Raw genomic sequence first — 24,577 nt, 5'->3', positions numbered from 1 at the left:
CATGAGGAAAACGAAATAAGACTTGCTCCATAAAGTGCTCCGAGTTATGCAAGCAACATTTTTCAGCTGTCTGAATTAAAATTTCAAATGGACCAGGAATATCAAAGTCTAGATATGCAGGATGGATATCGTTTGGTCTTGTGTTGCCGTGGGTTCTCATCATCCGCTTTTGTGCAAACTGGCAGAATGGAAATGAATCCAGACGGATAACGCAGCGACTTAAAGACGCTGCTAGAAGAGGGATGATGAAACAAAGATGTTCCCACCTTTGTGCATTAATGATTACCATCCTAAACGATTTTTCATGTTTATATGCAAAAGGTGCAAACACGTGTTTGTACAGTCCGGCTTATAAATGTGATTTAATAATGAGATAAAAGCAGCTGACAGGAAAACCAAATTAAAGTCACACAGCCTGAAGAACAAAGTCATTTACACGGTGGCTCCATCTACTCCAAATACATATTTAAACATGTTTTATTTGTTTTTAAGTATTTGTCTAAAATACCTCCACCACACCACTAGGTGGCAGTAGTGTTTACTTTAACAACATATTAAGTTAGAGAAGGAGCATCCTCAGCTTGGCTCTGTTATTGCTGTTCCGGCTCATCTAATTTGGCTACATAATGAGAGGAAAGCGAGACAAAACGTGCAAAAACTGCTTCATTGTTTTTAATGCATGAATAACGGACATGCCTGAACCAAAAGCAGAGCTGTTTTTTTTAAACCAGAAGAGCAGCTGTTGTAATAATCAAACAGGGTTTAAGGCTTTTTAAATGTCATTTGGAGGAAGAAAAGACAAAAGGAACAAGATTCTCCCTCAGAAATTAGCTGGTTTGTTATCTTCATTGACCCTAAAACTTCCAGCATGAATCCCAAACCCACCTGACCAGAGTCTGAAACAGGTGCTGAATCATTTTAGACTTAAAGTCCCATCAGTTTCACACACACTGGTGTGTGCAAAATTTGTTCTCCGCATCTGACCCTGGGGCCCGCTGAGCTGCAGACGCAGCCGCACGGGAACCATTTGGTGGTTTAACCCCCCCAATCCAACCCCTTAATGCTGAGTGTCAAGCAGGGAGGCCTTCTTTGGTGTGACCCGACCAGGAATTGAACCCTGATCTCCCAGCCTCAAGGCGGCCACTGAGCTGATTTTCCCATCATCAGCCCCGTCTAGTTCATCACACATGACTTCTCTGACTGTTGCATGTGTTTGGATTGTTCTATTGTCTTTTCTTCTGTTTCCTGTTTGGAGCCACTAAGAAATTAGATTTAGAACATTATTCGACTCCCAGAGAGGGAGATCTATTTCCACTATCGGAACTTCCAGGTAGGTTTACCGGATCTTCGCGCCATGCACGTGTCTCCATGTCACAGGACCATCCTGACCACTTTCCAGGTCATTTTTGGTACCATCGGAGTACCTGGACTGGGGTACGTACTCTGAAATGGCCTGGTAAAGTCACTGGGCAGAACTTGTGGTCACCTTATGCTGATTGTTGTTACTCAGCAGTAAATGATGTCTGACGTTGGCAAATAACCAATATTTGTTGAACTGAAGTTACTGTTGAAGTGAAATGGAAAGAAAATAAGAAGCGTTAACGGTGTTTTAAATTAGTCTCTTCTAAACTCCCAGTGCCATAAAATGCGACAGAAATCTGTAACCTTGCAGCTTGTGGTCTCGAATAGAGCGCCGTAGAAAGCTGCACTTCTTTTGATCATTGAGCGTCACATTTTACGTCACACAGCTGCTCTCCCGGTGTCCCAGTGGATTAAATTATGTGGAATGAATAAAACTTTAATGTTATTAGTGATGCAGCAAAATGAACTTTTTGGGCCGATACCGATATCTGATATTGAGATCACTGTTATGGCAGATAACCGATATCTGATATTGAGATCACTGTTATGGCCGATACCGATATCTGATATTGAGATCACTGTTATGGCCGATACCGATATCTGATATTGAGATCACTGTTATGGCAGATAACCGATATCTGATATTGAGATCACTGTTATGGCCGATACCGATATCTGATATTGAGATCACTGTTATGGCCGATACCGATATCTGATATTGAGATCACTGTTATGGCCGATAACCGATATCTGATATTGAGATCACTGTTATGGCCGATAACCGATATCTGATATTGAGATCACTGTTATGGCCGATAACCGATATCTGATATTGAGATCACTGTTATGGCCGATAACCGATATCTGATATTGAGATCACTGTTATGGCCGATAACCGATATCTGATATTGAGATCACTGTTATGGCCGATAACCGATATCTGATATTGAGATCACTGTTATGGCCGATAACCGATATTTGCCGATACCAATATACTGGCATTAGTGCTTCTACCAGCAGATTTTGTATAGAATGAAAATGATTAAAGCTGAATTTACGTTGTTATGCACACACAACACACACATTTATGGTTCTGAGATGATTTCATTCACTGATCACGTGACTAAACAATTACACATCACCCCCTCACCCTCTGAAACAGGCAAAAAAATAGAGACAAGATGGAAAAAATATCGGTTTTTAATATTGGCCCGGTTTTATTTATCAAATCGATACCGATATGTTAAAAACTGACTAACATCGGCCGATACCGATATTGATGCCGATATATTGTCCATCCCTATTATTACTGTTTGTGGTCACTTTTTGGCACTGATCATTGACATCACTCACAGCAGAAATGCAAAATGCTGACATCTTAGATTTAGTTTGGAGACACAATGACTGAGTGGACCGTGCCATCAGATTTTCCCTGTCACCTCTCCCAGAAATTTCCTGGAAATCCTGTAGTGGAAACACGACTAGTTGTAAAATCAAGCCTGGAGCTGGTTTCAGTAGCAGCTTTAAGCTAACATTCATCCTAACCTGGGGTTGTCTCTTAATCATGTTAAATGATTGTGGACAAGCTCTAGAGGCTCGAATAGGAACCTTACCTGGAGCAGTGCTGTTGGCAGGAGAGATGGGTCCCGACCCGGATCTGGACTGCTGGGATTGAGTGGAGCCCGCCGGTGAGCCCACAGGGGAAGGAGAAGGCCCACTCCTCTGGCTGGGAAGGTGAGGGGAGGCGTGAGGAGAAAAGGGGGACTGTCCCTGGTTACCGGTGCCTCCCTGCTCCCCTTGGCTACTGCCGCTACTGCTGCTGTTGGAGGATCCGCCAGCGCCAACGGCTGGGCCCAGACCGGCCTCTGTCCCAGTGGGGAGGTCATCAATGGAGCCGGACAGATCCTGGAACAGAAGAGACGTACGGTGAGTATTTACAAGGCTCATCCAAGCGTTTGATGAGAGCTGACAAGCAGCAGGTGGCAAATTCAAATGTAAGCTCAAGCAAGCGAATAATTCTCCCAGAGCACATTATGTCATAATGAAGCAGCAAAACTGCAAATATTATTCAAAAACATAAAGCTGACAGTTTTAAAAGCACCAAAACGATGAAAGGTTGACTTCAAATGTGCAGAAATCGGAGCTGACTCTTCTACGACCTGTTTATCCTTGAGGAAATATCTTTATGGTTTTAGTGACAGTGGTAAATGGGCAGAAAAACCCAAACCTCCCACAGAAAAGCCACTGCACTGGCTGCTGTGGTAAAAATAAATTGTAATGGGCTTTCATTCATACCAAGGGTGAGTTCATATTACAGTTTCCATTCCCTGTGGTGAGCTGAGAACTGTGTGTGTGTCTGTGTGTGTGCAGTTAGTAGGTAGTCCCCCTGAAAATAATTCCAGGGAATTCCCAATAATGCTGCCGACAGACTGCTGACTGCATAAAAGTGGAACGCTGGAGGAGGAAAGACGACGACGATGGATGTAAAGAGGAGACCAGATGTGGAGGTGATGAGATGAAAGCTGAAGGCTGCCCACATCCCGGCGGCTCAGCTGTACGTGACTTTGTGGGGAAGTGACCTGGACTTGACCCCAGATTTCTGGCTGCTCCAGCTGGTCCCACCTGTTACACCGGTCCTGTTGCCTCTCCAAACCAGAGTCCTAATCTTTGACACCATGGTTACGTTTGTGTCTCAGAGAACATGAAAATAAAATCCTGATACACATTTGGTGAATGGCCTGTATTTATGTAGCCCCCCCCAAGGCACTTTATAACCCAACCAGCCACCCACCCACACGCTCACACCCTGGTGGTTATGAGCGACATGTTGTCAGCCTCAGGGTACTCGGTCCGGTAGAGAAGACCCGAGTGGAACCGACTCTCTGGTCCAGAGTTGTCGCGGGTACACAGTGTCGAGCTTGCGTCTGGCTCAACTCTGAAGGAGTTTTTGCGTCAGCTGGTTACAGTTGCGTTCATTCGAAGCAAGACTATCGGCGTGAAGAACGCTTAGTAGAGACTTGGGCGGCCGTCCCTCGTCTCCTGGTATGGTTCAAGAACTGGTACAGCTGCGGAGATTTGGTTTTAACAAAACCTCGGAACACACCCTCTCAGTGTCAGAAAGCGTGTTGTCATGAAGTAAAGACATGTGAGGTGGTTAAACTTTACCCTGGATTCACCCTCTGCATGAGGTGGTTAACGTGCAACTGACCTTTTGGTTTACTGAACACACATTACTGATTATCATAATAATAATAATTATTATTATTACACAAAGCATAATAAGTCATTTCAGTAATTAAAATACATTTATACAGAACCAAGATGATTATTTATGATGACTGTAATAAACAGTAATAAAGTCAAAGAGTTTGTTAAATTATTATTTAAAAACTATTATTGTAAAATCTTGAAGTGTCCTTCATCTTGGGACGGAACAGCAGCAGATAAAGATGTTGTTCAGCAGACTTCACGGCTCCTGGGTTAATCTGTGGGACAAAAGTTACGGCTCGTCCCAGCTTGACCCAGCTGGGAAAGTGTGACCTTTGTCACAAATTAGAGGCCATTCATGACGCTACAGTAGCCACAGCTGCCCTGGGGCACGCCGCATACAGGTGCCACCGGTCCCTCTGACCATCACCAACCGGCAAAGAGGGTGAAGACTGTTTGCACAGGAGTTCAAGCAACTTGGTGTTTTATCTGAGGGGATCGGTGAGATGGACTGGAGCTTTGGTTATGGTGGCTCGGGTTAGAAGTTGTCGGTTCAAACCCAAGCTCCTTCTGTGTCAGTCACGTGTCCTTGGGCAAAACACTTCACCCACCTCACTCTGTGAGGAGTTTGCAGCCCACTTCAGAGGGAAGGTAGACACCATCAGAAGGGATATTTTATCCTCCCTAAGAAATACAGTTTTAGATAAATCTGAATGTGTGTCTAAACCAGAGGAAACACTGGACAGCTTTGTCCTGGTAGAAGCTGAGATTCTTGATAAAGTTTTCTCCTCAGTGAGACCCACCACATGTGTTCTGGACCCAATTCCAACTTGGTTTTTTAAACAATTCTATGGATCTTTTAGTGAGGAGATTTTAAACCTGATGAATTGCTCCCTTCAGACGGGGGTCTTTCCTGCTGCCTTTAAAGGCGCAGTGGTGAGGCCCCTGTTGAAGAAGAGCAATTTAGATTTGAATGATTTAAACAATTATCAACCGGTATCTAACTTACCATTTTTAAAGCAAAATTTTAGAAAAGTTGGTTTTAAATCAACTAAATGATTTTGTAAACACTCATAATGTCCTAGAGAAATTTAAGTCTGGTTTTAGGGTGAACCACAGCACCGAGACGGCCCTTTAGAAGATTTTAAATGATTTTAGATTGAACTATGAGAAACGGACTTTGACTGTGTTTGGTCTACTGGATCTAAGTGCTGCCTTCGATACAGTAAACCACACTATTCTTTTAACTCGGTGCTGTCCACAGATGGTTCACATCCTACCTCACAGACAAGACTTTCATGGTGAGTTTGGATACCTGTTCCTCGACGGTCCATGGGATTACATGTGGTGTGCCCCAGGGTTCAATTTTAGGCCCAGTGCTTTTTAACCTTTATATGCTCTCTCTTAGCGGGTCATCAGGAGACATGGAGTCAATTTTCACAGTTACACTGATGATACACAGTTGTACATCTCCGTGTCTCCTGATGACTCTCGGCCAATGGGTGCACTTTTAAACTGCATTTTAGACATAAAATCCTGGATGGCAGAGAACTTTCTCCAGCTCAACCAGGACAAAACTGAAGTTTTAGTCATTGGTCCTGAGGCCCAGGGAGAGAAACTTTTACCGAAATTACAATCTCTGTCTTTTAATCCTTCTGAAGAAGTGAAGAACCTGGGTGTGATTTTTGACTCTGAGCTGACTTTTATCCCACACATTAAAAACATCACAAAAATAGGTTTTTATTATCTAAAGAACATCGCCAGAGCCCGCCCTATTCTCTCTCGGGCCAATACGGAGATGCTGATGCATGCTTTTATCACCAGTAGAATGGACTACTGTAATACCCCGCTTTCTGGTCTTCCCAAAAAGAGCATCTCAGGCTTACAACTTCTACAAAATTCGGCGGCACGTGTCCTGACGAAGACCAGGAGGCAGGAGCACATTACACCGGTTTTAGAATCATTGCATTGGCTCCCCGTATGTTTCAGGACCAAATTTAAAAAGCAAATCACTCCAAATCAACATTTATTTGCTGATAAACTATATAAAAGAGTGTCTGATCGTGCTGTTGGCAAATGTAGTCAATAATTCGGCACTTTAGTGCATGTTAGTTAAAATTTAAATATTCTGCCTAAAACTGTCAGTGTTGCACCGTCGTCAGGTAAAAACTCAGCACTGCATTTGAATTTAAATCTGCCATCGCTATTGGCTAAGAGGTACACTATGATGTTAGATGGTACATTATGATGTCACAATGTCTTGTGTGTGAATTTGTTAGCGGCTCCACCCTCTCTGTCTGCTCGGCAACAGCATTTGTTGCATTTTTCAAACAGGAAGTGGGAGTTGAGTAAGAATCTGGTAGGGGGTGACTTGCTCTCTAAGTGTCTTAACGGTCTCGGGCCTTCTTATCTCTCAGAACTGCTTTTACCACATGACCCCTCACGGCCTCTGCGCTCCTCTGGCAGGCGTCTCCTGGTCATCCCTAAAGTCAGGACACACACTCACCGTGAGGCGTCCTCCCAGTATTACGGCCCTCGCCTCTGGAACGAGCTGCCAGAGGACCTCAGGGCCGCAGAGAACGAAGTCCAGGCTCAAGACCCATCTGTTTAGGTTAGCTTTTATCTAAATATTTACTATACTTTCATTTCTCGTTTTACATCATTACATTTTATTACTGGCTTTGCATGTTTTACATGATTATATTTTAGCACAGTTTCATTATTTAATATTATTATTTTACTGTCTATATGATTTATTTATTTACTTTCTTACTTTTGTCATTTATATTAGCTCTTTTATTTTCATATTTTTACTCATTTTAATCCAGGGTTTTCTCTGTGGGGGCCCTCTGCCCCAGGGGTGGTGTAGACTGTTGCTTCCTGGGCGCTCTACAGGTAGTGTTTAAGTGGAGGTGGGGGTCTATGCTCCCCCTCCTCTGAGCGCCCTGACTTAAAATCTGATTGACTGATTGACCTTGCCTGCTGGTGGTGGTCGGAGGGACCAGTGATGCCAGTGTACGGCAGCCTGGTCTTTATCAGTGTGCCCCTTATTTTCAACAATGTCGTGATCCATTCTCAAATGTCTATCGAGGAAAAGTTATTTGAAAAAATATATATTGCTATCGTTCTGTCGCCCTAGACATGTAAAATATTCTGCTCTGATGGTGGCCAATCAGTGACCGACAGCCTCTGATGTCACGTTTTTGGCCCAGCTCAATACACTTTAGTAGAAGGTGCAAAAAAAAAAGGGGGCAGCAACCCAGTACCCTATAGTGGAAATAACTTGGAACCCAGCCGAACCAGGTGGAGACACTCTGAGGACATACTGGTGGAATGGGCCTTAGGGATCGCTCCTGGCCTCATCCCGCTGGGAGGAGATCCTGTGGCAGAGCCATAACTCTCCTCCTCTCTCACCCAGGATCAAGACAGTGTTGCTGTAGGTCTTTTGAGGTTATGAAAAATTAATTGTATTTGTTTTAAATAACTCTTAGAGGGTTCAGACTAAACCAGGTACATTGGGAAGGTTTTGTTTCTACACAAACCACCGCAGTTGCAGCTAACTCTTTACACCAACAAAGCACTTCATCAGGAGGTTAATAACGGTTCTGCAGACATACTGATGTCAGATGTGCTTTTATAAACAACTACGATGTTTCTGAAACTTGAAGGCAGCAATCCTAACGGTCTAGGTCCCGCTGTGCCTAGCTGTTAGCCCCTCAATCCCATCCAGACTTCATTTCTGTTTCACCAAACTGAGGTTGTTCACGGCGCTGCGGTGGATGAGGTAATTGTTTATGACAGTTCCAAACTCCAGTCTCAGACGATTCAAGCCTACATGAATATTTCATCACATTTCAGTGAAATTTAAACGTGACCATTTTCTTCTGAACTTATTCTAAACCCACAAGCATCGCCTGAACAAAAATTTGCCCTAACTCTGACAGTTCCGATGTCCTGTCAGCGCTCCACCAACGTAAATAAGGAGACAGGCGCCCTCCACTCCTCTTCTGCTGGATGCGCCCGGCTTAGCCGCTGGAACAGACAACCGAGTCCGCGTGGCAGTCTGTCCACGTCTGCTTGTTTTGGTTAATGCGATCTCGACTGTGACACATAAAGCCTTTGTTTCCCATCATGCTGCTGTGAGTGCCCACCCGCTCTGCCAGCCTGCCAGTCTGTCGTCTGGCATTATCTACCTTTGCTCCACTGAGCACGCTCACTTCCCTTCCTCGCCCATGGTACCACTCTCTGCCTCAGCCAATCGAGCCACCCATTGCTCTGAGCTGAGTGATGTCACCCGCTGCCTCCACCAATAAGACTGCATGCTATTTTGCTTTTTCTGAACCCACCGGCTGCTTCGGGTGCGTGCCATTTGACACGGAGGGGTTACCATGAGAGGCGGCGTAACCATGGCTTTTCCAAAGCGTTTGGTGCCAGCCGGATGTACGCCCCAGTTGTTAACCTACAGGCTAATTGTGTGAATGGTTCGGAATAATTGCATTGCACCTAATTGGGAGCTGTTGCCAGCTTTTCCTGTGGCAGTTTAGGGGTGGCAAAACGTGTACCGGTAATTTGTTTAGAGTCTGTTAGGCTCATTTGGATTACACACACACTCGAGCACAGCGGTGTGGCCCAGGACGGAAAAGTAGCTGCACTGTTTAAAATGCAGAGGTGGAAAAGCTCTAAGTGTAAATGCCCCTGCAAACAGTCAACGACGATGCGTGCAACTTACATGTAATCACATGGAAACGGAGCATTGCGGCCAACAGCCTGCTGAAGAATCAAAGCCAGCTAACCGGCTAGCTGCAGATCTCAGGATCCAAACACCCAACAATCTGGGGCCCCCATCCAAAGTGGCCCAAATCCAATTTGTTAGGCTCGGGGCTGCAAATTGCTCTGTGCATTGAGTCTCCAAATAGCGGTCAACCACTCCCGGTTGGCGTCCTTTATCGCTTAATTCGCTCCTGAAGCATGTAATTGTCATAATTAGAAAAATATTGAGGTGATAATAACCAGTTACACTGAGATGCACCCCCCGCATGGCTCAAGAAACACACACACACACACACACACAATGGGTTGTCTACACATTTCACACAACATTCAAGGGGCAGTCGCTTGTGACCCTTCACCTCGATGGTGTTGGCGCCTGCCTGCAACTTTGTGTGTGTGTGTGTGTGTGTGTGTGTGTGTGTGTGTGTGTGTGTGTGTGTGTGTGTGTGTGTGTGTGTGTGTGTGTGTGTGTGTGTGTGTGTGTGTGTGTGTGTGTGTGTGTGTGTGTGTGTGTGTGTGATAGGAACACAGGCTGCTGGGCTGTCACAGCAAGACATGCTTGAGCACTGATGTGACCGAGGGGACAGATGAGGCCACACGCACTCGCACACGCACACACACACACACACACACACACACACACACACACACACACACACACAGACACACACACAGACACACAGACACACACACACACACACACACACACACACACACACACACACACACACACACACACACACACACACACACACACACACACACACACACACACACACACACACACACACACACACACACACACAAGCAGGATATAAGGCATCAGTGTGAAGCAGGGAGCTGTCACATCCAGCAGACTGCAGGCCTTCTCCCCTGACCACGGTGCTGATGTTGTCTCCTCTCACTGCACTCTGGGAATTAATCAAAGTTTCTATGGTAGAAGGCATCAAGTGTGTGTGTGTGTGTGTGTGTTTCTTGGTCTAGACAGGGAGGAGCCACTAGCTGCAGCTTCCTATGTGGTCCAGGAAAAACTTCTCTCTTCTCCCTCTCTCTTTCCCACACCTAGCATATATTTTCTGTCCCAGTCAGAGGCTTCGTACGGCCGAAGGCTCTGCAGCAGATGGCTAGCCGGCTAACTGGAGCCTGAAACACAAACACAAACACAGCAACTGAGCTCTGTCAGGGGCAGAACTCTACAGCAACCTTCCCCACAGCTGCACACGCACCCATGAGAAACAAAACACTGACTTTTACCCCAGTCGGCTACATCTCTTCAACATTTAGCAGGTTTGTTGTGAAAAGATCGTATAAGATTTTGCGGAGCTACAGGTGGAGCATCATTCCTGTCCATTTTATTCAGGAGAGCTTCACAACACTTATGTAGACGGTGTGGATTTTGCACCTTATCTCTCAACTGGTATCCATCTGAAAATCTGAAGGTGTTGTTTTGGCTTCACGCTTAAATTTGACAAACTCGTCAAACCCATCCAGAATGTTTGCGGCACAGAAACGGACGCAGAAATAACCTAACAACAAAATAAAATTCATGTTTTACATTTCCACATCAGGACCAGTCCAAAATTCATTCTTCCGAAAATGTAAGATTCATATTAGGATTCAGGGTGTTGATTAGCTGACTTTGCATGGATGTATTGATCCTAGCCTCTTTGATTATCTGTTTAAAATGGGGGTCAAGGCCTGGGTGGAGACGTACTTCATCCACACTTCCTGTTAGGAAAACGCTTCTGAAAGAGGCGTCTGCTGGCGGACCGAGAGAGCGTTACTGAGGCAGTGGTAGACCGTAGCGGTAGCGGACGCATTCCTGTGCTTTACTGAAATTATTGTCCATCTTTAAAACACGACAAAAGTGAGTTTGTGCTTAATTTACCCTTTTATTGCCTGACCAGCAAAACAAAAACAACAAATAAGCTAATATTGGAGAACTTTGTGTATGGCTTTAAGAGATTCTCAGAAATATTGAGCTTTTCTTCGTGTTTATGTCGTTAAATGGTGTAATCTTCCCAAAAATCACAAAAAAGACAACTCCCTCTCTTATGGAGCAGTATTCACTAAAAAAACACCTTAATGAGCTGAATGAGGGCAGTTTTATTTTCCGTTTCTCTTCTCTAGGTAAATATAATGATGCAAACTGTAATTAACTCCAGCAGCTATCATTTGCAGGCCTGAGGGACGGATCTTCTCGTGGCAGCGCTGCACTCGTTTATCGGCTCCGGCCGTTGTGCTTTCTATTTTTATGATGCACTGGAGAGAATGAGGAAATGCTATTAAAAAGATGTTTCTCTTTAAATTCTCCTCTCGAACCGTCAGTTGAGGCAAAATACCCAAATGAAACGCCGTGCAAATGAATCCAAATGGACTGCCGAATGTGTCTCTGCGCGTGTGTGTGAGTGTGTGTGTTTTAGAGAGGTTTTTTTAATGCAACGCCCCATGCAGGGCACCAACTGTAAAACCCTTCAATAAGTGCTATTAAGCACAAAGAGAAATAAGAAGCTGTGAGAGACTTTGTGGAGGAGGAATTCACACGACGCCTTCATAATAGTTTCTTTCTTTTTGTGTCAATCAGCTGGAATGTTTACCGAGGCTGGAGCGATGCTGACAATTAGTGATCATGATGATGAGAACTGATGGAAATTATGGTTATTTAAACAATATCATACTCATTAAAATGTGCCTGATAGACAGTAAAATACATTCGACAACAGCTTCAGTTTTGTTTTGTCAGTAGGACAGAGCAAACACGTTGTGATGTTTGTTAGAAGGGGTGTGTGTGTGTGTGTGTGTGTGTGCATCAGCATGATAATAAGTGTGTATATAAGGCTCTGTGACACTCACTGGGTAATTTAACTGTTTTAAGTTTTAAGAAAATAAAGAACAAGAGTCCAAACAGACAATAATGGAAGAAGTCGAAAAATACTTCAGTAAACGAGGAGGTATCAGGGAAATGTTTCTCTTAAAGGTGCAATAAGTAGGAATTTACCCGTGAAATAATCACTAAACAGTCTAAAGTCTCAATGACGTTCTCAGCACAGTGCACAAACAAGGCTTAAAATCAACGCAAGTAACGCGTGGCAGCCATTTTAAACATGCGTTTGCGTCGTTAAACAGCAAGTATATCGCGGCCCTTAAGCTTGGTTTATGCTTGACACATTTACTTTCCGCTTGGTGATGCGGCTCGCGGATGGAACACGCTTCACAACTTGCAGCGTTTGTGGTTCATGCGGCTTGTCTCTGCGGTGAGCCAATATTCTCCCAAACTGTAGGGGGCAGCATGGAGCTCTACGGCATGCATCCAACACTACACCATAGTAGAAGTAAAAATTACTGTTGTTTACAACATGGCGTTCCAGCATTTTTTAAAAGCGTCCTTGTCTTTTCCGACAGTGCGAGCTATTTCTCTCCAAGAATTATTAACAACATGTTGATCACGGTGATCTCTGAGAGCTGAATCATACAAATTTCTGAAGCAGCACTCAACTGAGACTAGGGCTGCTCGATTATGGCGAAAATAATAATCACGATTATGGTGACTGAAATTGAGATCACGATTATTTAGGACGATTTTTCAATTCATGTTGATTTTATTTGTTTTTATTCAGTCATAAAACTGCTCAGGGCACAATCAGGACAAAAATAGGAAACAAGATGATCACTAAAAGAACTCCTGATTCCCAGGATAAAAAGACCAATATATTTATAGCTCATAGTTTATGACCCAAGGGCTATTGACCTTGGTTTAACTCATTTAAGTCTAACCAGTACAGACCCAAATACCAATACCTTGCAAATACTGACAGCAAGAATTATACAGTGGCAACAAATACATGCAAATAAATTTATGTTCACAAAATGTTGCATAATACTTATTTAGTCGTGTCAAGGTGCTGTAGGAGAGTGCACTAGCACCATGTCCTCAGAGAGATTAGTTATTAATTATCAGCGTGAGGAACTTATTTCTAGCTTATTTATAAACTATTTATTTACAAGTCCATCAGTTAATGTAATAATTGTCCCAACCACAGCTACACCCCCCACCCCCCAACCCGGTCTCACAGCAATCGGGGCAAACTGCACGTGTGTTTAGCACGCCGCGCACGCGCACATTTAGCTGTTTTTAGTGGCTCAGGAGTCCGCAGGTGCGGTGTGTGTGTCACTCACTGTGGTTACTCCAACAGGGAGCCGGCTCTGAGAGCTGTTTCTTTAGCGACTGACACATCACTACATCATTCCCTTTCCTAATGTCCTGAAGAACGGTCCGGGGCGCAGGCAGAGTGTTTAGCTAACCTGCAGGAAATGTCGACGACAGTTATCCAGAAAGTAGCTAAGGGTTACCAGAGATGTTTCTCAGGTGTTCGCTAGGTACTTTTAAGTTAAAAAAAATCAAGAAGGGGGTCTGAAAAGCTGCTAGAAATAGCGTCAAAGTCGCTAAGTTGGCAACACTGTGAGGAGCGCTTCATTTGCAACTCGGGGCAGCGCAGGCGGGAGGAGCAAATAATCGGCTTGTTTTGTTTTTTATAATCGTTCAAAACTCAGATCGTAATCGTGATTAAAATTCGATTAATTGAGCAGCCCTAACTGAGACTGCTCTAGTAAGGGTGCATAATGACCTCCTGATGGCTGCTGATGCAGGGAAATGCTCTGTCATGGTCCTGCTCGACCTCAGTGCAGCTTTTGACACTGTAGACCACAACGTTCTACTAAACAGGTTAAATGCCCTGGCTGGGATTCCAGGTTCTGCTCTAGACTGTCTCTCTTCCTAGCTCACTAACAGAACATTCACAGTGAAGTCCGAAACCTTCTCTTCAGATACTGCCTCTCTAACATGCGGGGTCCCACAAGGTTCAGTTCTAGGGCCTCTACTGTTTGCATTCTATATTCTACCCCTAGCTGGCATCATTCAGTCTTTCCCAGACATCTCCTTCCACATCTACGCTGAAGATATTCAGCTCTATATGTCCTTTATGCCACACCAGTTGGACAGGCTGGCCACACTTGTACTCTGCCTGACCCAGATCAGTAACTGGCTGTCCAGCAACTTTCTTGTCCTAAATGCTAACAAGACAGAGACCCTGATCGCTGCACCCCCGGAACTTCAGCCAAAAATCGAACAAGAAATTGCCTCTTTTTGCCCATCAGCCAAGGCCAACAGTAGAAACCTAGGAGTTATTTTTGATCCAGCCTTAAGTTTAGACTCACACGTCAAAACCATCTCCCGCTCTTGTTTCTTTCAACTGAGAAACATTTCAAAAGTCCGTAAACTGGTTTCTACTGCAGATCTGGAAAAAATCATCCATGCCTTTGTGTCATCACACTTAGACTACTGTAACGCTCTTTTTACTGGTCTCAGCAAAAGCTCCCTCTCACGCCTTCAAGCCATCCAAAATGCAGCAGCCAGACTCCTAACCAAATCCAGCAGACAAGCTCACATCACTCCAGTTTTACAGTCCCTCCACTGGCTCCCGGTAGAATATAGAATACAGTTTAAAGTTTTAGTCCTGACCTATAGAGCTCTTAACAACCAGGCTCCAAGCTACCTATCTGAGCTTTTATCCCCACACACCACCTCACGGAACCTTAGATCCACATCTGAAAACCTCCTGGCTGTTCCTCGAACCAGACTGAAAACCAAAGGGGACAGGGCCTTTCAGACTATTGCACCCAGACTTTGGAACAGTCTGCCTTCAAATCTCCGTCTCTCTAACACTGTAGAGGTCTTTAAAAATCATCTAAAAACTCACCTTTTCATCCAGGCGTTCCCTCCCTAAATGTTTCAGAATGATGGCTTTGTTCGGGTTCACACCTTCAATTTGTTTATACTCATGATTTTATTTTCTACGTTTATCACTGCTATTGTTTTTCTGATGTTTTTATTGGTTAGAGGTATTTGCCCTGATCTTTATCATGTTGTACAGCGCCTTGTGATTTATATCTGTGAAAGGCGCTCTATGAATAAACTTTTACTTACTTACTTGCTTACAAATGTCTGCATTTACGAACCTCTGTCATACTAGTTCTTACCAGTCCGCCATGTTTTTCCGCGTCCGACCGTCCTCGTGGTTAGAAAATTTCCCAGGTGCGCGGTGCGGAAAATTTGGGCCGTGCAGAGGTGCGGTGGAGGGGCGTGGTTGTTAAAATTAAGCAAATTAGCCGCGCAGAGCCGTGCGGACCTCACGGACGCATCAAGCATAAATCAAGCTTTAGCTGTGGAGCAGGGTCCAGCTAGCTGCTTGGGCTACAGAGACTGTAGATTCTCACTAACCAATCAAAATGGGCATCAAAATATGCTCTTTTCCCTGTTTGTCAAAATAAAAGTCTACACTAACTGATCGTGTCGCACCGCCACGGCAAAATAAAAGTCGCCACACCTTGTTGATTTTTTTTAAAGATATTTAATGACTCCAACTTGTTCTTTCCGTTTCGGATCTTTATTCCAGGTTCCTGTTGGTCGCAGCCCACGCCTCAACTCCAGGAAGAACAACGTTAACAATCTCCGTTCAAACTAGCTCCTTTTCTCTTTCTAAACAACCGAACTGGAACGCTCCACACATCCGGCCAAGAACACGCGCTTCAACATAAAAGTCCAACCATAACAAATTGTAACCTGGGACAAAACGCAAATTCATTTGCTTTTAAATCTTTCTAGAAAAGTTTGTGGGGTTGGGTTAGGGTGAGGAATACAGAGAACTGCTCTAAAATATAGTCAAGTAAAAGTAAAACACAGGACTCAAGAAGATAACTTAAGGTAGAGAAACAAAAAATTGTACTCAAGTACAGTAATAAAGTACTTGTACTGCAGAAAGATCGCGTGATTTCTGCAAACCAGGCGTGACTTCTGCCGTGTCCACCTGGCTTTCGTGCTTCTGACTAAAGATATTTGATTTTTTATTGTAAAAGCATAAGAAACCTGCAGAGAATCAGAGCATAAGAGAGGTAAAACTCCATGTCGTTAAACCAGGTAAATGACCGCAGTCATGCTGCTATCCCCAGAGCTCCGCGCTGCAGACAACAAAAGCTCATATGAGCTCCGTACGGCTATAAGAAACTAGACTGTTGTTAAATAATTATATGTTTTTTAAACCTGACAACTGTCCGGCCTGACATGTGATCAAAAAGATTTTATATGCAGCTGATGTTTTAAAATGAAGATTTATTTAACAAGCCCATTTGTAATAAATGCAGCAATACAACATTTTTGTTTTTCCTAAAAAACAAACAAACACTAGTTTAAAAACAACCTGTGCAGGATTTTTAATGTTTCAGGAGAAGATCCACAGCAAATGTGCTTTTCTTTGCGGTTCTGCTTCTGCACATGTCACAAAGCCCAGGCAATCTCCTGAAACTACTGCTGCGTCTCGATAAGAGGGAAAGAAAAGCTCGCTGTGTTTTCCACCGGCGGCGCCGAGATAAAAACCTCAGAGCGATCCCAGAGTCAGGCCTTAGGGTCAAACAGATGTGGACACCGAACTCATGATTCCCTAAGATTCACCAAATCGGAGGATAATGCTAACGGCAACTCAGCTGCATTAGTAATTACTGCTTGTGCTTAAACCAGAGGGCCTCCCTGGGAGATAACTGCCCTGACTCCTAAGCCTTTTGTAATGTGGGGAGATACGACCACTTTAAAAAGGTGCATTTGAGGACTTATTACCCTTAAGCTGTTCAGCATGATCCACATGTACTTGTCTCCAAACCAAAGGGATTAGGGGGGTGAATTGTTCTCAGTGGGGGCTTTTTCAACTTAATAATGCCCCCTTGCTGATTTCTGCACCAAAACTAATAATAGCTAATTCATCTGAACAATGGATAAGCCTTCAAATAAACATTTTAAGGGGACATATTTTGCATTTCTGTGTTTTCATGTTGCATACTGCCTCTAAAACACTTTAAACGTTCATTTCTTCTCTGTAGGAGGTTAGTTTTAGGTAGGGATGCACCGATACCGATACTGGTATTGGTATCAGTGCCGATACCGATACCAATACCAGTATCAGTATCGGCAAAAGTTAACTGATACTAGGAACCGATACCAATGCAGTTGCTTGAAAATGGCTTCACTGTAACTTGTCATTTCTTTCACCTAATATTTTAGTTTTGTGATGATTTCCATTCATATACTTTACTTTTTATCTACCTCACAGTCTTTTCCTGTTGAAAGCAGAGAAGAAAATAAAATCTGTATTCCAAATCATTGCATTTTTTTGTGTGGTGGAAGTATTGGTATCGGTAATCGTCATCGGCGAGCACCCAGATCTAAGTATCGGTATCGGTATGGAAAAAAGAGGTATCGGTGCATCCCTAGTTTTAGGAATTATGTGCCTAAAACATGCAGATTAAAAAAGTCTCGTTTGTGATGTCACAAATGGGAAAATTACAGTATTTCCTGCCTTAGCTGTTGATAGAAAGTACACGGGGAAATGCTCAAGGCAGAAAAAGCCACGTCACACTGTTAATTTGTTGTCATGGACTCACCCATCTGGGCTCACAACAGAGAAGGCTGTAAACTAGTGGAAGCTAACTGTTAGCATTAGCAACTTCAACACACAGCAGAACTCCTTCGGGCTTGTGTTATTTGTGGAGATAAAATATCAACATAGAGAGTCGTGTTGCCCAATCAGAGACGAGATGTCCAAATATCAGGGTATAAGGCTCCAAAACCTGCCGTGTTCAGCTCCCCACTCCCCCGGGTTAGTTCAACTTCCTGAAACAGGAGCGCCGGAGCTTCCCCCCCACAGAGATCAGCTCATTAGACATTCATTTATACTGGAGACCACCGCAAATGTGTTGAAATTCGGGTGAAGTTGGTCTTTAAAGTGACAGAGCCCTTAAACGACTCATTCTGGAAGGTACTGAAAATGCCGAGAATAAAAAAGCTGAAGAGAGCTTTAGCTTAATAAACATGTTTTGTATTGAACATAAAACTATTATAACTTAAAAATAAAAGTCATAATTTGCACCTTTTTGAGTCAACCGTTCACCGACCGAGTTAGATCATCGCTGTTCTGGTCAGAAGAGCTTTTGTTGAGTTTATTTTCATTTCAAGATGCCAGAAAGGCTGAACCTGCTTATTTTCTAAGATGTTGGAACTTGTCAGCGATCATTAGTCCACAAAGGTTCTTCACAGTTTAGCTTTTAATGCACAAGCCGACCACTCACCGCCTTCCCTTCCACCAACACACACACTCAAGTCCATTTGTTCTGCTCCCATTGGCTCTGCTAATGTTTTTATTTATGGCATTCCAGCATGACATCCCGCCATCCACCCACCCCCTTCTCACCTCTCCACTCACCCAAGAGAGAGCTGAAAAACAACGCATGACATAGAAAGTGTGAGTGTGTGTGTAGATCTGTGTGTGTTAGAGAGAGAGAGAGAGAGAGAGAGAGAGAGAGAGAGAGACAGAGAGAGAGAGATAGAGAGAGAGAGAGAGAGAGAGAGAGAGAGATGGAACAAGAGGAGCAAAATAAAATAAATAAAAAGGCCCAAATTTCTCATTTCTAATTCAACTGCTCGTTCAGCTTAACCTCTCTCTCCTCAGCAATTAAAGCACACGCCACATCCTTCACGCTGCGTACAGCCGAGGCTAAATAATGCAGGGGGCATCCAGCACCCGCATCCTTTATCATCCCAAATGACAGCCATTTGCATATCTCCCCAGTCAATTAGAGCACGGCGGAATAATCAGCCCATAATTGGGGGAGAGCGTCGGTAATCACCCGCCCTGGCACACCGACAGGGCCATTGGAGGAGTGTGTGTGTGTGTGTGGGGGGGGGGGGGTCTGTGGAGGGCAAAATGCATTTGTGTGTGTGTGTCACAGGAAGACAGTCCACCCAAGTGCAGACTTCCCTTCAAACTAAAACAACAACCCAAACTTTCCCCTCTTTTCCCATTTTCTTTACTAATTTGCAGGACGCAGCCCCTGATTTGGTCTATTAGACTCCAGCACGTCATTTCTATTTTATATTTCATTAAACTAGACCAGCGAGGAACTTTTAAAGCAAGAAACACAACAAATAAATGCCAGATGCCATTACAGATGCTATTATTTTCAAATATGATCCATTTCATCACCGTTTACATGAACGCATCACATTCTGGCATTTTCCCTTATAAAGGAGGATTCAAAAGCTTATTGTTGTTGTCAATAGTGATATATTTTTCATGCATTTGCTTTGGATGAAGGTAAATTCTTCTGTGCATGTGGGGATTAGCTGCTCACAAATAAAGCTTAGAAATATTTGACTCCCTTTGAAAAAACAACAAGGAGCTGCATGTTTTAGTGTGTTAGCGAGTCTCCTGTGAGAGCTATTAAATTCATAGTCTGCTCCTTTCATACTGCAACAAAGCAAAACATTAAGAACAGCCAGGAACAATGGTGGGGGGGCTGGCGTGTCCCCTTTAGATGCGGACAATCGGCTCTGTTTCATGGGAAGTTTTCAGGCCATCTTTGAAGTCAGCAGCTCTGCAGCCTCCGTGCGTCCCGCCGAACAGCCAACGACCGTTTTTGTCAAACAGTGTTTCCTTTAATACGATGCAACCTCCATTCCTCTGAACACGACAAATAAAAGGACAACTTGAGAGGGGAAAAGAGAGAGGGGTTGACAATGATGGGTGCGTGTGAAGGAACATCAGAGGAACGTCGGCAAGGTTAGTACCCATCTGCAGCTCCATCCTTTAGTGTTTCTCCAGCTGCTTTTCTTCCCCCTCGTGCTTTTGTATTTACTTTACTCAATGCTAGCTAGCGCCGCCTCTGTGGCGCTTCACTCTCGCTGTTGCTTTGGAGAGATGAAACACACGCCATTCACTTCTTCTTGATAGAAGTGGCAAGAAAGGGGGAAAAAAAAAGGAAGTCGGAGACGGAAAGGACAGCACGGGGGACGGGAGTGGTGATTTACCTTGATTTATCCGGTAACTTCGGTTTGTAACAGACAAGAGGCGAGCCCGAGCAGCGCAGAGGAGAAACATTTGAAACACAAACTAAAAAAAGGAGTCTTTTGAAGAGTAAAGTCAGGAAAAAACAAAGTGACAGAATTCTTAAGCAGCTGTCCACAGGGGGAGGAAACATCGATTTCCTTTTGACTCCATTTTTCTAAACGGGGGTGTCTTTCTTAGTTAAAGTCCCCGTTTTGCTGCTCTCTCGGGGGATCTGTGGCATTTCCTTTCTGCCCTGCCCTGGTCTGTTCTGCTGAGACTTATGCATCACTGTCAAAGTGGCTCTGATCAAAAGGGGAGTGGGAAAATGCAGACGCAGGAGGAGGGGTTGATCGGTACGCGGCGGAAAGCGTCCCCCATTGGACGATCCACGTTTCTGCGTGTCCGCCTCAGCTATTCATCAGAGCGAGCTGCTGATCAATAATAGGAGGAGGAAGTTTCAAATGTTATTTGTCTAGATTAGGAATTCAATGCAGTAAAATTAAAACTTGACTCTGCATTCGTCCTGAAGCTGAGGGATGAGCAGAAAAGAGCCCTCGGGGCACCGCCCCCTCAACAACTATCAGGACAATGTTTTCTGCTGAGTTTGCTTCAGATCAGCAAAAAGATTTCAGACAAACACAACTAAGATAAACACACCAACCCGTCCCCTAAACCAGATAACTAATGGTAACACTCGTGAGGAAACAGCTGCAGCCAGATGTTTGTGGTGACTGGTAATGAGCGCCTCACATCACAGTGGAGGACTTTTGTCCAACTCTTCTGTGCTGATTAGTTCAAATTCTGCCCCACTGGAGGGTTTTCCTAGCCTAGTGAACTAGACCAAATTCTTGCTTTGCAAAGTTTGGTCTAGGCATGCTCCATTGGAACCTCCGCAGCTCCTACCAGGATTCTGGCTAGCCAATCACAGCTCTCTAGAGGGGTTTCAAACACATAAAGAGCTGTGATTGGTCCAAAATGGTGGGCCAATTCATAGTGCTCTATCTGCTTAGTGAACAAATCACAGAGCTTTATCCGCTTTGTGGGCCAATCAGGGCACTCTATCTGCCTGGTGGGTGGGATGATGCAACAGAGTGAAACAAGAGTATGTCACATTCATTGTCCAGTGGAATGCGGAGATCATTTGAAAGACAACGGTAGAACCCGCCCCACAACCGAGAGCCGTCAGTGGAGCGTTGCCAGACATAATACATTTATTTAGTCTGGCTTGCCAGGCTAGGGTTTTCCAGCATCAAAGACCTTTTTGAAAGTGGACATAAACTTGTGGTCTCTAAAAAAAACGAATGTACTCTTTTTAGAAGTTAGTTGGAGGAGTGGGGGGTGGTGGAAAACAGCAGGAATTTGGGTCTTACTCATTAATATTCATGATCAGTGTTGGGAGTAATGCGGTACAAAAGTAATTAATTACTGTAATGCATTGCTTTTTGCTGTAATGTGGTAATGTAAGGCATTACAGGGAAAGAAAATGGTAATATTTACTCGGTACAATTGTCAGTAACGCGGTAATTACAATGCATTTTTAAACCCACAATCAATATGTGTTCCTTAAAAATTCAAATTGCGGGAAACCCGAAGAAAGATCCAGTATCTGCGTATATTACGTCATTTATGGACTCAGCTTTGCGGGCAGAGAGGACGCCGCGGTAACGGTTCAACTACTCCAGCTGCGTCCTGCACGCGGCCGCTGTAACATTCACAAAATGGCTCCACTAAAACAAATTAATTCACTTGCGATCGTTCATATCAGCGCATATTCTCTGGTATTTTGTGCTTTTCTGACGTGCTTTGCCTCAGCTGAGTTCATAATCTGTGCCCCGGTGATTTCAACTCATTACTGCTGGAGCGCCGCCGCGCATGTGAAGATCCCTTTGGCTGATCTTTAGAAAGTAGGAAGTCTAGGAAACAGTTTTTTTCTGGAAGACGGAGAAAACATGCAGCATGCAGGAAGGTTAGAGAGAGAAAGGGCAGGAAATTATTCACATAAAACCAAGAAAAAAAGAAAAAAGAAGGTAGATTTATCCCCAATACTCATTTTTACCAGTGAAAAGCAATAATATATAAGCATTTAATATTTATGCATGTGATAGACTCAGATCACCCCAGAAGTCAGTCCCACATCCAGGGCCATATCAAGACATCTGGGGACCAAGGCAAATATAGGCTTGGAGCCCCCACCACCTCACTCCCTGCTCAGTTAATGTAAGATGGCAGCATGCTGAGAGTACAGATTGTTGTTGCTTTTATTTAATAAACAATCATTTTAAAGCACTGTTATTACATCTGACTGTTTTAACAGCAATCCTAGCACAGACACCACATCACTTTCCACATATATGTCATGAGCTCACTGAGCGTCAGATTACCAGATTCATATTGAAGTTGTTTTGGTGAAAGTAACTTAAAGTAATGCAAAAGTAGTGTAATGCCTTACATTTTAGAATCAGTAATGTTGTAATGTAATGAATTTATTTAAAATGAGGGTAACATGTAATAAATAATGCATTACAGTTTTGAAGTAACTTGCCCAACACTGTTCATGATATGCAAATGCATCACCTCTGATTGGCTAACAGCAACGCGACTCTTACTGCCTTTGTTTGCCTTTGGGTAAAAACTGTGACACTGATGTTTTATCCACCCCTCCTCCCTGCACCTCTAATAGTTATTGATGTCATTAGGTCCTATTGTGTAAGAACATTTGCTTTGATTAGATTCACGAGGGTGTGACTCAGACTGAAAGTGTTGTGGGCTTTAGTTTAGGTGCTGGAAAGGTGAAACCAGAGGCCTGCTCCTAAACTACAATGCACCTCTAAACCTTATAGGGATGAGGGGCATTCACAAGTAGTTTCTGCTCATTAAGCAACAACATACAGCTACAGTTGATAAGCTCGACCATCCCATATTCCAGTCAGAATTGACAAAGCTCCTCGGATGAGAAGTGAAACTTCAAGAAATTAAAGTCCAGTTGTCTTCATTTGAACCCCTTTGGATTACCACGACCAGGAAGACTGAGATCCTTCACCAGCATTAATTGTTTTGGGTTTATTTCACAATAAAAGCACTACATATTGCTCCTTTAAATTGAAAAAGTTATTTGCATCAATAATGTTGAAAGTTTATTTATGCACGATAGGAGGAATGTGATGCGAGTAATTATTTGTTTTTATACGAAAGGGGGACCCCACATTGGTATCCGTTTATATCGGAATTTATGTCGAAATGTTGATTAAAATATCAAACATTCCTAATAAAGACCATGAGAAACACGCCAGGGCAGCAGCGGCGGCGCCCTCGGGACAAGGCCTCGTCATCAGCGTCAGCCCGCATTTCTGACGCACTCAAACAAACTGTTCAGTGGTGAAAACAAATTGGGCTCACCATCAAAGAGACTTTTCAAAAAGCCATTTCTCTCCTCCAGTTCAAAAGAAGCCCGGTCGGTAAACAAGCATGGAGAATCCACAGCGCTAGATACTGCAGGAGGTACAAACGGCCGGAGCTTCACCACAACAAAGGCAGAGGAGAAGGAATGGATGGGTGTAATTCATCACACACTCCACAAAAGCCCGTGTGACTGACTGACTGTCCGTGACCAAAGAAAACAGAACAAAAAAACTTTTCTTAATTGGAGAATCCTTTTTTCTTCTTGTCATCCACTTTATTCATTGTTTTTCTCTCCATTTTCTTGCTTTTGTCCCCCTCACCTCCTCTCTTTGTTTTTTGCCTCCTTTAACCACGTGTTCATTAAAACTGTAGATCTTTCCAACCTGTGACTTGAATTAAAGGCTATCTGGAGCTGCGGGCGATGAGGAGAAAGAAGAGGAGAAAATAAAGAAAAGGAGTTGAAAGGGGGGGGGGGGGGGGGGGGAGGTTAGGAGGAGAAATAAAAACCTCCGGGTCTTTTATGGCTTGTGAGATTTCCTAACAAACAGAAACCCAGTCAGACAGAGGCCTTGCTCCGCATCCCATCTTCCCATCTACCTCCGGCGAAACCTCATTTGTCGGGGATTCGGCTGAAGACCGGAGGATGGAGAGCAGGAGATCGAAGGAGCTGCAGAATCAAGCCTGCTTCTCCGTCGAGCCGTCATTAGCTATGCACAAGACAAACTGCTGACACGAAGTCGCACAGCGTGCTGAGCAGGGGCTTGTGGGTAGGCAGCAGGAATCCATCCCTCCATCCCTCCACCTGTCTATCGACTTCCCTGGCTCTCCCTTGTCTGCCTCCGGTTTTTGCAATTACAATCAAACGGCAGCATCCAGGCCCCGAAGCTCTGACTGACGGCTCGGATTAACCG

The 24,577-nt window shown here is 44.0% G+C and overlaps 1 protein-coding gene across 5 annotated transcripts in view; it reads right to left on the bottom strand.

Annotated features, from left to right (window-relative positions):
* Nucleotides 1-24,577, bottom strand: part of LOC107392507 (AT-rich interactive domain-containing protein 1B) — a 299,430-nt gene that overhangs the window by 80,639 nt on the left and 194,214 nt on the right. For all 5 annotated transcript variants that reach the window (XM_070546703.1, XM_054742136.2, XM_070546704.1 and 2 more), the window contains one exon: nt 2,976-3,267. In XM_070546703.1, coding sequence (XP_070402804.1) covers nt 2,976-3,267 — 292 coding nt within the window. The remainder of the gene's footprint in view (nt 1-2,975; nt 3,268-24,577) is intronic.

This window comes from Nothobranchius furzeri, chromosome 18, assembly GCF_043380555.1.
Source record: "Nothobranchius furzeri strain GRZ-AD chromosome 18, NfurGRZ-RIMD1, whole genome shotgun sequence".
Lineage (NCBI taxonomy): Eukaryota > Metazoa > Chordata > Actinopteri > Cyprinodontiformes > Nothobranchiidae > Nothobranchius > Nothobranchius furzeri.
Note: the sequence above shows the minus strand (reverse complement) of the source record. Positions and strands in the feature narration are given on the sequence as shown.